Source organism: Talpa occidentalis, unplaced genomic scaffold (assembly GCF_014898055.3).
Source record: "Talpa occidentalis isolate TD23 unplaced genomic scaffold, MPIMG_talOcc4v2.1, whole genome shotgun sequence".
NCBI lineage: Eukaryota > Metazoa > Chordata > Mammalia > Eulipotyphla > Talpidae > Talpa > Talpa occidentalis.
The window spans coordinates 54,890,890-54,907,950 of NW_026555331.1; the positions used below are offsets into that span (position 1 = coordinate 54,890,890).

The window sequence follows — 17,061 nt, forward strand, 5'->3', positions numbered from 1 at the left end:
CTCCAGCTTTAACTCGCCTCGTATAGAATTTTAAATCTCTATTTTGCGTTGAGAGTCTACCCACTTTGATGCTGCCACCTTTTTCCACCCTAAATAATTTTACTCCACTCTAGTTTAGGTGAGGATATTAGCCAGTTAGATCTATGACTGCCCCCTTCCTTTGACCTCAGCTGTAACATCCCTTTATTGAATGTGTGATTATTTTTAGGTCTTCTGTAGTGATTCAATAAGAAAACAAAAATAATGGAAAATTTAAAGGTTTTTTAAAAAAATAAAACAGTAACACCTATTCTGGGGGGGAAAAAAATGTCATCAATATTCCAGAACATCCTGGAGCACTAATAAAGCAAACATCCAGCCAAATAAAACCAGTAACAGTGACAAGGAGGGACTTTGTCACACCACACAAAGACTTAAATATTTGTAAAATTTCTCTTCAAGTGTAACCAAAGTCTATTTGGTGAAATCTGGTAGCTGGTATATGGTCATGTATATACATAATTGGAAGCCAAAATAGTCTTTGTAGGTGGTGAACACCAAATGATTCTCTTTTTTTGTCTCTATTATTAAATTCATAAATTCCCTAAACTGTTGCCAAACATAGTATTGCCTAGCCGAAGATAATTTTCAAACCTATATCTTTTAATTTAAAACCAAAACCCACTTTAGTGGGTTTAACTTTATTGTTAAAATGAATTGAAGGTGAGTGTAGTACCGAAAGACTGCCACACTGAGGCGTGTGGTGCATTGTTTTGTTGCAGGCTTTCAGAGCTGGACTACATGCATCAATCTTCCTCATAAGCAACAACAGTAGTCAAGAAATTAAACTTGTGAAGCCCAGATGGAACATGATGGGTTGGCATCCCCTTTTCTGTTTGTATGGGTGGTATTAATTGATTACTAAAAATATCCAACCTATTAGAAGGAAAGCACACTCCTATGGTCTGTATAGTTATCATGTTAGAATAGCTGCAAGTAAAACATCAGATGGTCATCTTTATTCTAGAAACTCCACCTAAGCTATAAAAAAGAAATGATCTATTACTTAAAACACTCATGCAAGGAGATCTCTCAGTTATTCTATTCAGTATTTAACAGCCATCACGTTGTAACCAGATGGAGAATGGCTACAATTCTCAGACAGTTATAAAAATCACAAATACAGCATATGTAATACAATGACACCCTGTTTGTCAGAGAAAAAACATGTCCTGACAAGTCTTAGAAATTAAATCCACTCCAGAATAGAATATTTGTGAACAGCTTCCTCATTTCATTTACTATTTGTCAATGGCCTTGAAATACAGAAAACAAAGTTGACATATCCATAATGACAAGGTTTTTAACACAATTCTACATGATTAAGAAGACATACAAAATTTTTAGTAAGAATCTAGATATAACATAATAAACTTAATGTACTAAACACAAATAGACTCCATACCCAATAATTAGAGAATGCATATTCTTTTTGAGCAAAAGTGGAACATTTCCCAAAAATGAGTATATGTTAGATGGCACAAGCAAAGTTTAATAAATACCCAAGAATCTGTGTCACATAGATCATATTCTCTGATTATAATGCAGTTGATAGAATTTATAAAAATGTAACTTTAAAACTAAACCTCATGTTCTTTAAAACATATAAAAATTATAAGTAACTCATGCTTTAAAGGAATCAAGGAGATGTTTCAATATTTACACCTGAATGAAAAAAAAAACTATTATATATTAAAACATATATAATACAGCTAATGCAGTTTTGAAAGGGAATTTATAGTTTTTAATAAATGTACTAGGAAAGAGTGAGATCCCCAAAATAATAAGCTTTCAACTAAAGAAATAAATAGGAAGAAGAGAGTCAACAAAAGAAACAGAGCAAAAATCAGTGAAACAGAAAGTAAAGATATATAGTCCCTATGGTATCTTTGTTTCATATTTAATTAATTTCTGCTCTAGGCCTATATGGTTTACTTCCCAAATAGAGGGGTATAACTGATGTCAAAACCAGGCAAGGACAAAATAAGAATTTATAGGCCTATCTCACACAGTAATATAGAATCCAGTCAATATATTAAGAAAACATATCATAACCAGATGGGTTTATCCTAGGAAAACAAAGATATTTAACAATAGAAAATTGTTTTTGAAATTTATTGTAACAACTCTATGCCTATGTTAACACTTGATGAAAGATTACTTGCTAAAAAAGTCAACATCCATTAATGTCCAAATTATAAACAACAACCTAATATAGAAAAAAATATCTTTAACATGCTCAACCTTGATTTCAAAATTAACATGAAGAGAGAAGGGTCAAAAATAGCCAAGAGGATTTGAAGTAGAATAACATAGGGAGACATCCTACCATATTCCATAGATTCAACATAAAATCTGGTATGCTTCAATATATGGGTATAAACTATACTTTCCACAAATGGAAACTTAAGTTTGACAGAGGTGGCATGCTAATTCATTGGGAAAAAGACAAACCATTCATATGAATACAGTGGTGCAATTGGTTTTCTATAATGGAAAAATAACAAATCCCAACCTTATATCATATAAAAAAGTCACTTCTAGGAGGTTTAGTGCCCACATGTGAAAGACAACCTTTTGAAGAAAAATAGAGAATAATATATGATTTTAAGGCAGAAGTGGATTCTTAAAGTTATACATTAATGATAAAATTAAAAATTTATGTTCAATAAGGATATGATGAAAAAAGGAAGCAATAAACTACAAGAAGGTAGATGTTTGTGATGCATACTCCCAACATAGGATTTATATCCAGAATTTAAAGTTAAAGTATAATAGAAAAATGTGTAAAAATACAAGTGAGCAATTTATAGAATGGCTTATCATTATATACATGTTGAATGTAATTTATAATCAGGGCAATGTGAAGAAAAGCAACAGACACAATTTTAATCCTTTCAAACTTTTTAAAATTAAAGACCTAACAATTCCAAAGATTAGTAAGGTTACAAAGAAATAGAAACACTCACTGCATCTGAAGAGTATTTACTGATTTAAAGAGAAAAAGCACATTGTAGGAGAAATATGCATAGGATATTGATTGCAAAAGTGTAACAGTGAACTACCCAAAGCAACCTAGCTGCCCATCAACAAAATAAGGAATTGATATATTGGGAATTTACCTGTAATGGAATACCAATAGCAGTGAAGATGAACAAATCTGCAATTTATTGTCAAAAACATAATGGCTGGGGAAAAGCAAATTAAAGCAGCATAGATTTGATTTGTATCTCAAAACATACAACCAATATTATATATTGTTTGTGAAACCATATATATGTACCAAAATATAAAACCATGTTTTATATTGGCAAGGGTATGAAGAAAAGGGAGCTCTTAGGCCCTATTAATGGGAATATAAATCAGTGCAGCTACTATGGGAAAAATTATAGAGATTCCTCAAAAAATTAAAAGTAGAACTATCATATGATCCAACAATTTCACTTCTGGGTATTTATCCAAAAAAAAAAAGGAAAACAGTAATTTAAAAAGATATATGCACTCCTGTGTTCATTGAAACATTATTTAGAATAACCAGCATATAGAAACAAACTAAGTGAACATCAATGGATGAGTGAATAAAAAAATACGTGATAGGTAGGTAGACAGACCACATATGAGTTTGTGTGAGATCATATAAATATGATATATTTATATTAATAATTATATATAATTATATGTAACATATTATAATTAATAACTTTTTATTATATATAATATGATTATCTATTTATTACATAAAAAATGGAATATTTTAACTTCCAACAACATGTTTCACTAAGTGAAACAAGTCAAGCAAAGAAAGACAGGAAATTTATATGTGGTATCTAAAAAACAAAACAAAGCCAAGCTCACAGAACAAATTGGAGGTTGCCAGATGAGAGAGATGTGGAGTGTTGGTGAAACACATGAAGGGGATCAAAAAATAGACATTTCCAGCTATTATAAAAAGTAAGTCATGGAGATTTAATATACAGCATGGTAGATATAGTTAATAATATTGTATCGTACATTCGAAAGTTGCTATGAGAACAAATTTTAAAAGTCCCTCAAAAAAAAAAAAAAAAAACATGGAACTATATTGGTGATGTATGGTAACTAAACTTATTTTGTTGATTATTACTCAATCTACACAAATATGGAAACATTATATTATATACCTGAAACTAATATGTTATGTGTTATACCACCATATTTTTAAAAAGAAGAAAATCATGCATGGGCATGATAATGTCAGAAATAGTGATCACCTTGGTGGAGGAGAAAAAATGTGATCCGGGAGTATTGAAAAGGAAGTTTTATTTTTATTTATAATGTTTCAATTTAAAAAAAATTTTGATATATATGGCAAGATATACTTTGCAGGCAATACATGTAATATTCTTTACTTTTTCTATTTGCTTTAAATGTGATTTTTTAAAGGAAATTAACACTGTTCTTTTAAATATATAAGTATGATGATCACTTGCTTTGTAGAGGAGAAGGCAGGATATGAGAATGCTCCCCTTCACATCTCAAACATAGTTTGGCACTTAGGTACTACATCACCCAGGCTTGGAAAAGGTGAGAGACTTCCCCAAGTTGGACTGAGACAAATGAGCTATGTCCCTGATGCATGGAAGGGAAAGAGAAAAATTACCATGACTTTTTCCTGCCTCTTCTTGTTCCTACCCCCACTCTTGCCCTTGCCATGCTACCCCAGCTTTGTTTCCTTCCATATATTCATTCTTATTCTCTAGAGTATCATGAAAAGCTGCCTATCTTAAGGTAGGGATGTAGCTAGCCACATAGCTGTCTCTGCCATTCTTAACAGAAGACTTCCGCCAAATATTGGGGAACCTCTATTTATTAAAAGAAAACAAAATTCTACATTATCTACTATTGGTCATAAAATAGGAATTTTCCTCTAGTCTGAGGCATTCAGCAGCTAATAGGACTTCAAGTGTATTTGGCCAGCAAATGATTACTGAACCTTAAACAAAGAAGAACAAGATAATCTATTAATGTTTATCAACTTGTGTTATTCCCTTAGATAATTAAATTATATTTAATAAAATGGTGTTTACTCCTACATATACTTCCATATTTTTACTATTAATAGTAATGTAGTGATAGTTTCTGATAATAAATTCTATCATTGGATTGCTATGAATAAAATTCACACCATGTAAAAACACAGAATGCTGCTTATGGTGTGTGCTCAGAAATCCTACTTAATTAGATACAAAATAAGACTGAAATTTAAGTATTAAATTTTCCAAGGCAGTATATACATAATTTAAGAACTCCCTTACTTTGAATTGTGCTTTTAACGTGTTTAAAAACTCATACAATCTAAATGAGTATAAAATGAAAGGTAATTTTTCCCCTAGCCCTCCCTCCCCGGAGGCACCCATGGTTACAAGTTTCCTAAGTGTCCCTCTAAGATATTTACACATAGTAGACAACCACACATCAAAAGAATTTTTGAAAAAGTCCACTAAATAAAAATATTTCAAAATATCTGTATTCTTCACTTAGCAAATCCAATGCTTTTCTATTTGAGACCAAACATAGGTGGACTTGAGGTCAGACACCATAGAGGTAAAACCAAATCACAATAGCCAAGTTTTCAATGGTGCCACAATAAAGATGATAGTGATATTGTATTGCCATTAAAGTTTTTAGATAAGTCAGGAAAGAAGAAATGGGTGTTCAGGCAGGAAGTTCCAGGACTTGAGTACAGTACCAATTAGACCTAAACAAGTGACTACATAACTAACCTGAGTTACAAAGTAAGTATATATCGATATATTTAGGTCTTTTGGTCCAAAATTGAAAGAAAACTGAAACCTGATTATACAAAGAACATCAAGTGCTTGCTTTCTTAATTAACCTAAAATGTAGCCAGATCTGAACTACGGATGTTTTGCCAGCTTTGTTAAATGTTACCAATAATACAAAATTTTAGATAAAAATCTCAATAGAGAGTATGTAGCATCAAAAAATATAATTATTAGCTTGTTACTTTTTAATGTAACATATTTGGTATTTCTCACAAATAGAATTTTTAATACTTCTTTCTAAATATGTTTTTGGAATCAATTTGTAAGGAAAATGTTGGTTTTTAGGTGCTTCTAACATATAAGAGTGATCCAACCATGAGGAAAATGTTTAATCATTTGTATTTCTACATCATGCCTGTTTTCAACGTTGATGGATACCGTTTCAGCTGGACCAATGTAAGTCATTTTTTCTATCGTATCGAGACTGGATAAATTAGGAAACAGCCATAGAACAGGAAGGCAGCTCAGTGGGCAGCCAATCTAGACATTTCAGAGCCACAAAAGAGCCCTCTACTCCTCCCCAAATCATAGCAACTTTTGGGTTTTGTTTACATGTGTGAGCTTTCATAGCACTGCATGTAAATAAAGATTTCTCCCTCCAAATAAAATGCAGAAAAATCACTAGTCAAGCCCAGGTCAATTTCACCTATGAAGAAATGAAGCCAAGATAAGGTAAAAGACAAGTGTGTAGCAGAAATTGGAGCGTGAACCTGGGTCTCTGTTCTGAGATGTGTCTATTGGATGTATCCTTGGTTGTGTTTATTTCTAGAAGAGCTCCCGCCTCTCATCAGTGATTTATGCACTGATGAAACTACTAAACTGCATGTGAATAATCCTTCATGTATTTTTCTGCACCCATATTGTTTATGACACATAGGATCGATTTTGGAGAAAAACAAGATCAAAGAACTCAAGGTTTCGCTGCCGGGGAGTTGATGCCAATCGTAACTGGAAAGTGAAATGGTGTGGTAAGTTGGGGACTAACTCACTTGGATTCAGATCCCAAGCTTTCACTCTGAGAAGTGATGAACCTAGTAGGACACCAATGTCAGACTGATATTTTTCTATATGTACAAACCTAATGAGAAAACCCCAGATATGCACAATGCGGCTATAATTTGCAAGCGGATAGGAGGTTTAAAAAATGCATAAATACCAGGGATTTAAATGTGTCAATCCAATTCTGAAAATTGAAAGTTTAAACACAGCTGCAAAAAACAGAAAACTGAGGAATATTTGTCATTCATAAAACTAAAAAAGGAACTGTGGCTTGTGGCATAAATCTGGTTAAATGTTTTCTGTTTTTTTTTAAGGGCTTATATTTTATGTACAGTTCAAGGTTTTATTTTGACCTGTATCACAAAAATTTCACCCTATAAATGTCATTGCATGGATTTTTATTGTCCATATTCATACCAATTCCATAATGAGAGTTGACTAGAAATAATTGTACTTCATCAAATTCAGGATAACAAATTGTTTTCCTGAAAATATTAATTTACACTTGTAATCAGGCAGTATATCTAATTAGAGTGTAGGATTATAATTCCTTCACCATTTATTTCCTTGGCAACATGAAAAGAAAAAAAAATAGTATTCTATATTAATATTGATGTCAGTTTGCTTGGGAATGTAGCACAAAGCAGGCTACATCTAAGGCTAAATACCGGCACGAGACCCGATAGTGATAGCCAACAAGTGCCATAAGGGAAAGTTGAAAAGAACTTTAAAGAGAGAGGCATGAGGCTCTCACCTGATCGGGCCTAGGGCAACTGGAAGCCATTCCCTCATGTTGTAGGGCCCACCAAAGAGTAGCCTGGGCCTGAGTCCCTCAGTCCGTGTAGGACACCCAAGCAGTCACCGAACACCAACTCCCCTCAGAAAAACAGAGCTTGTAAGAGCATGAAGATAGACAAACTGGAGAAATCTTACTGATGCCAAGAAAAACCCCACATTGGGAACCAAAATGATGTAGTTTCACAGTTAGTGCGGGGTCCTTGGGTTCGCTCTGGGAAAGATTTCACCAGAGCTCCCATTACAGCAGCACGCGGAGAGTTTCCCAGGCGGGTTTCTCCATGAGACAGAGATGTTAGTTATATTTAAAGAACAGGTTTATTAGGGAAAGGGAAAGGGACAGGTTTGCTGAGCGAGGCCTGCATGGTTCCAGGTGAGCGGCCTTGAGAAGCGCTGCCTCCACTGAGGGAGGTCAGTGAGGAGAAGTCCCCAAAAAGTACAGATCATGGGCAGGCAGGGAGGCTGCTGCCCTGCAGAGGAGAGAGTTGGTAAGAAGAAGCACCCACATAGTCATAGGTGGGCAGATGAGTGCTGCCCCGTTGTGAGGGCTGCATTAGGTTTTATCATCTTCAGGGAGGGGCTTATCTTTGTCAGTGGATGATTTGTGCCATTGACACTCCCTATAGAAGTCTGATAGTTTCTGGGTGTTGCACCTCCTGATCCGTGCATTGATGCCTAAGGGTCTTGGTTTCTATAACTGGGTTCATGGATTATGCTAATCCCTTCTACCCCTACCACCTTGTGTGGTTAGGTTCTTGACCTTGTGTCTCCTTTCCAGTTTTTCTATTCTTATCCTCCATCAATATGACTTTTCTTCAGTGATTCTGAGATTAAATATGACTTTTTCACTGACCACTTTTATTTCTTCTGACTTTTACCAACTTATTTAACTGATGCACATCTCCTGTCTTTTGGCTAATGGATAATAATAAACTCTCCACTGGATGGTGATGTTTTTACAAAAGCTATACTTATTTTTTACTAAGTTTATTGAAGGAACATTGATTTACAACAATCTGTTTAGGGGTATAGGCTCAAATCTCTATAAATGAATGCTAGCACACCATGCCCACCCCCAAAGCCCCATAACTTTCTGCATACACCATTGGGCCCCCTCCCCCATGTGCTCTCCATTGCTCCATTCTGGTTAAGTTCAGTTCTAAAATAGTATTGCAAGTGTTTTAGTTTGATTTTTGTATACATTTCTTTATATTCCACATATGAGTGAAATTATATATTTGTCTTTCTCCTTCTAACTTATTTCACTTAGCAAAATCCCCTCCAGTTCTATCCATATTGTTATAAATGGCAATGTTTCATCTTATTTTAATATAAATAGTATTCCTTTGTGTGTGTATACACATCATCTTTATCTATTCATCTGTCCTTGGGGATTTCTGTTGTTTCCATAACTTCACTATTGTAAAAGTGTAACAATGAGTATGAAAAGTGCATGTAAGCCTTTGAATTAGTGCTTTTGTAATCTTTCGGAATAACTAGGAGAAGTGCTACTAGATAGTATAAATCTAATTTAAGGTTTTGAGAAAGCTCCAAACTGTTTTCCACAGGGGTTGGACTTGTCTATACCGACCCTGTAAGAGGGTTCCTTTCTCTCCACAGCCTCACCAACACTTGCTGCTTCTGGTCTTTTTTGATACGGGCCATTTCACAGATTGTTGCTCTAAAGTCTTCTCCTGATAATTTGATTAATTCTGTTGTACAGGAATTGCCCCCATTATTTTTTCTTTACCCACTGACTGAATTCCTATGTCTCCACATTTTGTTTGATGCTCTATAATTACTTTCATGGATTGTAAGGCTTCTTCTTCCCAGTTCTGTAATGGCGTTACATGAGAATTTTAGGTCCCAAGTTATTGATTTAGGATGTTGATCTTAGAAGCTGTGCTTTCTGTTGTTGGATTGGTTGAAATCCATCACCAACCAGTATGATTAGATCTCAAGAGCCAACATAGGGTGATAATCCAAGAACCAACATATAGGGTATGGACTGGAGAGGTTGAGGTTGTAGAGGTTGCTGCAGTAGAGAGCCAAGGGCACAAGACTCCCTCAATGCTACAGCAACTTGAGCTGAAAGAGAGATCTGCAAGTCACCATCTGATCAAGGCAGATCAAAGAATTCTCCACCAGTGGTCCATTCCCAGAAGTCCTAAATTGCATTTGACCTTTGAATTGCAAACTAGTTCTGATAATCAACAGGTTTTGTTGGCAGTGCCTTTCCCCTGAGGCTCCAGCAATAGCAGAGTAGCCAGAGGGCTCTATATGCTTTGGCCAAAGGCAGGTACCATAGGAGGTTGCAGATTATAAGTAGTTGCAGCAGTTAGACTGCCAGATAACAGGCCCAGCCACCAGAAGGGCTGGTGTTTATTGGAACAAGCAAACTAGATACCAGCAGTTTGAGTGCCATGGGTTCATTGCCTGCCCAGCAATCTGTGATCTCTGAGGAGGTATGTACTCAACCCATTATAGTAGGGTAGGAGCCTCTCAGACCTCCAACCTATCTGCCAGCAGCCTCAGATGCATCAGCATCCTGCTCTCCCAGCAGTCAGTGTACTTTCAGGAAGCTGGCACTCACCAGATGCAGTGGGTTAAGAGCTCAGGGAAGCTCCAGGAGCCTAGGCAGGGGAGAAGAGGGTGCCTTTTGGGATTGCAAGCTAGTTACCCACAATGCCCTGTGTGTCAACTAATTGCCTGTCCAGCACCCAGGAAGATCCAAGGGAAGAACATGTGAGAGAAACCTCAGTGAAAAAGTAGATGAAAGTAGTTAGAACTCTGGCTTATGTAGCCTCTTCAATGAAGAGCAATGAGTTTAAGAGAAATGACAGGATAAAGGAAAGCAGTTTTAGGTTTTAAGGGGCAACAAACTGTGGGAAAGTAAATATATATGGGAGGAAAATAATGAATATGTTTTATTTGCAGAGTCCTCTGGTACCATCTCCGGGCTGTTAAAAATTTGGCTCCAGTGAAAAAAGAATTTATATCCTGTAGTTAGGCAGTTAGGCAAAAAGGGGGAGAGTTTTTCCTGAATTTTCTGCTTAATTGCCTTTAGTTAAAAAAAAAAATTGTATATCAAAGAGGCAGATTTAGGAGTGGCATATTCTGGTTTCCTTCACTAGTATTACACTTGGCAGCAGCAGAGAGGGGAAGAAGTGTTAGGGGGAAATGATGTCCTGAGTTAATCCCATACAGGCTTTGTGGACTCCACCCCCACTCCAGACTAAAGCCATCAAGACTCTGGGAAAGACAAATCCCATCACCACCAAGGGAGGGTGGCTGGGACCTGAGGGTGGAGTTGGGCAGCCAGGTTGGATATAAAAAACCAAACACGTGGGCCTTGGGCTCTCTCTGGCTCTCGATCACTCGCCTCCTGGCTTCACCGCTCCTGGCTGGCGGCCAACTCTGAGAGCGCCATTTTGGGATTCCTGGTCAGCGGATCGGGTAGGACTCATTTAAAACTTTGTCTCCCACTTTTCTCCCAGAGCTGTACATTTCCTCATTTCCCCTTCCCTTGTAAATAAAGCTTTTATGAACCTTTCACGTGTGCCTGCAGTAGAGCATTGATAAGTCCTTTTAAGCGCGCGAGTGAGGACCCACAGTCAGGCACCCCGTTTTGTATCGGGGTTGCTCTACAACAGAAGTATTATTAAAATGTGGTTTTAGGAAGGTGACCTTGTACAGAGATCTCCCATAGCTACTTCAAAATATTTATACTTGGGCTTCTCTGGTGGTGCAGGAGATTAAGATGCAACCTATGAAGCCATCCATAACCACTGCAGCACAAGTTCAATCCCCAGCCAGGTTGCTACCCACATGGTGCAGGAGACTCTCTTGACTTGCCCGCTGCTCCCCTCAGCAGTGTATTTCAGTCAATCTGCCTCTTCTGTTCCCCACTCTGTCTCTGGTGAATCCTCCTACCCCCACCACCACCTCTGGTCTGTTCCCCAGTTCTTATATGCATAAATAAATCTTTAAAAAATATGTTGATACTTAAGAAATGTAAAGTCTTACATTAGCCCCTTAGAAAGGAAGTCTATCACAAATCCACTCATTCTATGTCGCTTTGGCTTTTGTGTTAGATGCCACTCCTCCCATCCCCTCTAGTGTCAGACAGAATAACAGTATGAACTTAGGTCTTTTCCACACATGCCTCCAGAAGATTCCCTCAATCAATTAGAATTGTCAAAGAAGAAAAAGTTAGAGCAGGAAGAATATGACTAGATTATTACAGATATGGTTTACTATTATCATTGATTTTACCTATGATTTGGGTGATCTGGGTTGTTGTTGTTGTTTTTAAGTTGTTTTATTTATTCACTTGTGTCAGTTTTTTTAACCACCAGACCCAAGCAGACCTGCATATATTTAAAGGTATGATTTGAAAGGACGTAGGGGGGAGAAAGGTTGGCATGTTTTGAAGAAGGAGGGAATGTGTAAGCCATTCAAAGTTAGGAGCCTAGTAGAATGTTAGCCTATTTTAAACATGAGAACATAATGTTGAGGCTATGAGAAAATACATACCTCTGTGATCTAGCCAAAAATCCTATACTATAGCAATTTTTAAATATATATATAAACAATGTTCATCTAAAGAAATAGGCTTGACATTAATGTAATATCTGCATTTATTCAACAGGACAAATAAAAGGAATACTGTAATCTGTTCAAATTATATCTTCTTAGTTTGGACCTTATTTCCTTGATTTGATGATATATAATGTTTCTTTTAATCTATCAAATTCATAATACCCACCTAACAGGGTTTTTATAGGGATTAAATAAATCTACACATGTGAAAAGTCTAATTTACTCCTAACTTCAAACAGTAATGTAAATATCAATAACCCATCCTTCTTCCCTGGCATCCCAGTCAATTCAGAGCCTCAGGCCAATTGAGAAACAACCTCTTTCATTCCAAAGAGCGTTGTGATGCTGTGCCCTAAGTTTAAGTGTTTGCACTTATGGGAGTAGAAAAAGTATTATATTAATACTTCTAAAGTATTACTATAATGTGTTATTGTTGACAACTGTTTAGATTTAGAAACATTTTTTCTTCCACCTGGACTGAGCACAAAATTTCTTCACATTAACTTCTGAAGACTAATAACTGTGTTAAAAATTTCTTTTATCCCCCCTCTGAAAGTATTTTGCATGCTCCTATGTACATGTCCCATTTCACTAGTTGGCAGGAACCAGGTAGGACCTGCATATCATATGAATTATGCCCACAATCATCTGCATTCAGTGAGTGGGTAACTGAGCCGAGTAACACTAGCAAGCCAGTGAGCTCTGCCTGTGCAAAGTTAGATTCTTGTTTATATCCAGTTACAAATGAGCGTCTTGCTCCCCTTTGTTCTTCTTTTACCCAGTCTGTTTCATTTATTCATAATACCTTCTTTGATTTCTTCCTTTCAACTGCAATGCCAACTGGAATTCCTTTGATTTTTCCCAGTTTTGAATCATTCAGATTCTTTGTGTGAGTCAGCACTCAAGATATACAAGGGATTATGTCAAATGTCAGTAGTAAAATGACCTCAGTAGACTGTTGTAAGGGATACTGAGATGCTGGCAGCATGGCTGGGACCATCTCTCTCCCTACAAGGTCTCCTGAGTAGACTCAGCTCATCCAGCAACCTCAGATTCATCCCTCCACAGCTATAAGTTTAGTTCAGGGGACAGTAAACCTCACTGAGGTACCCACTCTTATGTGAAGGACATAGTGATCTAAGTGAAATGCATAAGTGAATCTTTAAATAAACACCCATAATAGAAATGCCAAAGACTACTGAAAGCACTGTGGCATCAGTACTAAACTGAAAAAAAACAACTGTTTCTTTCTCTAAGTCTCAAGTGTGTGTCTCAAATATAAATAGCAGAACATAAAACTGTTTTTTACCGTGAAAATTCTATTTTATGCTCCCTTATGACGGTGTTGTATTTTAATGTATTCAAAGCAGGGTAGACACAGTTTTGAGTATACACGTTAAACACGATAGTGAAATGAACATCATTGCTCTCAAAGTCCAACAGAAGTACTCCATAAGTCAGACTAGCAGAGGAAACCAAGAATATCTAAGTTCATTCATTCATTTGCCAAAGTTAAGTAAGCACATAATTTCTTCTAGGTTTTGTTTTGTTTTTTCCCTTCCTTTATACATTCTTTTTAGACACTACAGTGAGCACTAGTTTTTCCAAATTGGAGTAAATCTAGTATAGAGGCAAAGGGGTTGGATGACATCAATACTTAGCTTTAATCCCTGAATAATTCGTGTGCCTATGTGTAAATTACTCCCAGAATAAGAGATATATGCAAATCACATATTGATTAGGGACTTGTATTCAGAATAGTGAAAGAACCCCTAAAACTCAATAAAAAGATAAATAATTCAATTTTAAACTACAAGATAATTTCTCCAAAGAAGATATACAAATGGAAATGAGCACATGAAAAAAATCGCTGAAGGTAACACTTTCTATGCACTAAAACATAATTTTTAAAAAATGCAATAACAAGAGAAGTTATGGGAAAATTGGAACACTCATACCTGCAAGTGAGAATGTAAAATGATGCAGCCACTTTGAAAAAGTGATAATTCCTCAGAAAGCTAAAGATAAATTTACCATATAACCCAGCAATTCCATACCCAAGAGAAATAGAAACAAGTCCACACTGACCTGCATATGAATGTTCTCAGCATTGTTTATAATAGCTAAAAAGTGGCAACAACCTAAATGTCTATCAACTGAAGAAAAAATTAATAAAATGGAGTGTATCCACACTATTATTTAGCCATAAGAAATAATGAAGTACGGATACATGCTGCCACATGGATGAACCTTGAAAGTGTAACATTAAGTGAAATATACCCATCACAAAATACTATCAAATGTGTATGATTCCCATTTATATAAAATGTCTAAAATTGGCAAATCCATACAGAGAGTAGATTACTACTAGCCAAGTATTAGGGAGAAGAGGCAATGGAGAATAAATGCCAATGAATAAAGGATTTCTTTGAGGGATAATGAAAATATTTTGGAATTAGATAGTGGTGATGGTTGTGAATATACTAAGATCCACTGAATTTTACACTTCAAAACAATGAATTTTTATGGTATGTGAATTATAGCTCAATAATACTGTTATAAAAATTTTTAATCAATGATGCATTTATGGATTCTTCTGCAATACCAAGGAAAACAAGAAAAAGCAACATGACTCCATCAAATGAAAGTTTATGCATAGCCCAAGAAAGCTTCATTAAAATAAAAAGGCAACCAGAACTACTGAATGGGAGAAGATACGTACATGATGGTATGGTACAAAAAATGAAATTTTTCTATTTGTAAAAACATAAATTTGAAGGGATTATGCTAAGTAAGTCCATAGGAAAAAGTCAAATACCATGAGAATTCAAAATATGTTCAATATAAAAAATGAAGTAACTGACAAAGCAAAAACAAATCCCTAGACTCTGACAAAAGAATGGTGGTTACTAAAGGGGAAGAAGGTGGAGGGTGAATGGAACAGGTATAAGAGATGAATTGGATGATGGTGGATAATAACTATACTTTGGTGGTGGCCATAGTGTGGTATACACAATTGTCAAGGTGTGAAGCTGTAAACCCGAAACTTTACAGCATTGTAAACCAACATAATGGCAATTAAAAAAGGTTTCTTTAATGACTATTTCGAAGAAAGCCACATAATGAAATAAGCAATTGTTTTTTGAATACTCAGTTACATAACATTGTAAATTAGGTATAATGTAGAGAAAACCATATGTTATAGAAGCCCAATGATATATACCCTTTTCCACATATGCCCATCTCCTGCCACCACCCCCTCTACCAAAAGTAAAAGCGGCATCTGTTTTGGTTGTGTAAAAATTTTGATAGATCACCTGAGGTGAAAAGAGAAACTACCACATACTGGCTGTTTTTAGACAATGCTGTGAAACAACAATGATCCCTGGCTATTTTCTGTAAGAATAGGTTCCTCCACCTGAAGGGCTTTGGTTTTGAGGGAGCTATTTTAGCTAATAACCTGAGCTTAATTGCTATAAAATGGGAAATTTCAGGGACTAAATTCTGTAGAGAAGAAAAAGTAAAGAAACATTGCTAGAGTATCTAGATAGTGACTTTGCAACACAGAGATATTTAATGAGGACTTACTTTAATTAGATTTTGCTGTGAAGTATGTAAGTTCTCTTCAGTGTTCCTTAAGTATAATCTGTCTCATTTACTAAAGCTTTTTGAAATTGAATTTGCTATTTGGGGGTGTAAGGAAGTGCTGAGTCTAGCCTCTAGTTAATCTCAGGAAGAAAAACTAAACTACATCCAGTTATCAGAGGCATGGAGCTCACAAACCAAGATGTACCATCTTATAAGACAGTGAATTTCTGACATTGAAGGTATATAGATAAGAGTCTAGATCATTTTTGGCAGCAAAGTGATGTATAGGTGGAATTAAACCCAACTAGATAGTCAGACTAAATTCTTGCCACCTCCATTTAGGTGAGTCTATACATTAATCCAATTTTGAATGAAAACAAAAGTATTGAATACTTTCTATACCGCGAAGTGCTGTAATTCGATCAGAAAGTCCCGAAAAATTTGATGAATCCTTATACAGTTCCCAAGGAATTATTTAGAATTCTAAAGAAATACAAAGGGAAACTCTGTGCTTATCTTAGTTCTTTATGACCAATTTAGTCATAATTAGTAAAAAGTTATACTAGTCACCTAAAATCTTCTGTAGAAGTTGGTAGAGAAATGTTAAAAGTAGAGACATCAATGGGTTAAGTTATTATGTTTAATTGGGCATTTTATAAAGTGAGGAAAGAGCACAAAATCCTAGAGTTATAGAAATTGAAGTCATATAGGATTCAACTATTGTTGAATATGAATAACATTTTTTAAGGAGTCATTATGTGCCAAGCATGTGCTAAATGCTACAGATGAATTTCTCCTAGGTAGACACTATGATTATCCCTATTTTGCTGATACAGAAATTGAGATCCAGGGAAATCAGGAAATTTTAATATGAATCATTACTCTAACTTCTTAGGAATCCACTTTGTTATAGAGTTCAATAATGTTTAGCTGGTAAAGAAGAAGTAGGTGTATTGCTGCTTTCAAGATTCTCTGTCTTTTCTCCTCAACAGATTATGTTTCTAGGTGTGGATATCTGAGTTTTCTCTGCTTACAGTTCATTGTACTTGTTGGATGTGTAGATTCATATATTTCATCCATTTGGGGGACTGTTTGATCATTAATTCTTCAACTATCCTTCTGATTCCTTCCTTAGTCTCACCTCTTTGTGGAATTCTCATGACGTGGATGTTGACCCACTTGATGGTCATACACATCTCTTCGTCTCTGTTCA

The 17,061-nt window shown here is 35.7% G+C and overlaps 1 protein-coding gene across 1 annotated transcript in view; it reads left to right on the forward strand.

The window, feature by feature from the left end:
* The window catches only part of CPA6 (carboxypeptidase A6), a 267,113-nt gene that overhangs the window by 212,906 nt on the left and 37,146 nt on the right, over positions 1 to 17,061 (forward strand). Inside the window, exons 7-8 of the mRNA XM_054692202.1 lie at positions 6,150 to 6,260; positions 6,742 to 6,832. Of these exons, the coding sequence (XP_054548177.1) occupies positions 6,150 to 6,260; positions 6,742 to 6,832 (202 nt within the window). The remainder of the gene's footprint in view (positions 1 to 6,149; positions 6,261 to 6,741; positions 6,833 to 17,061) is intronic.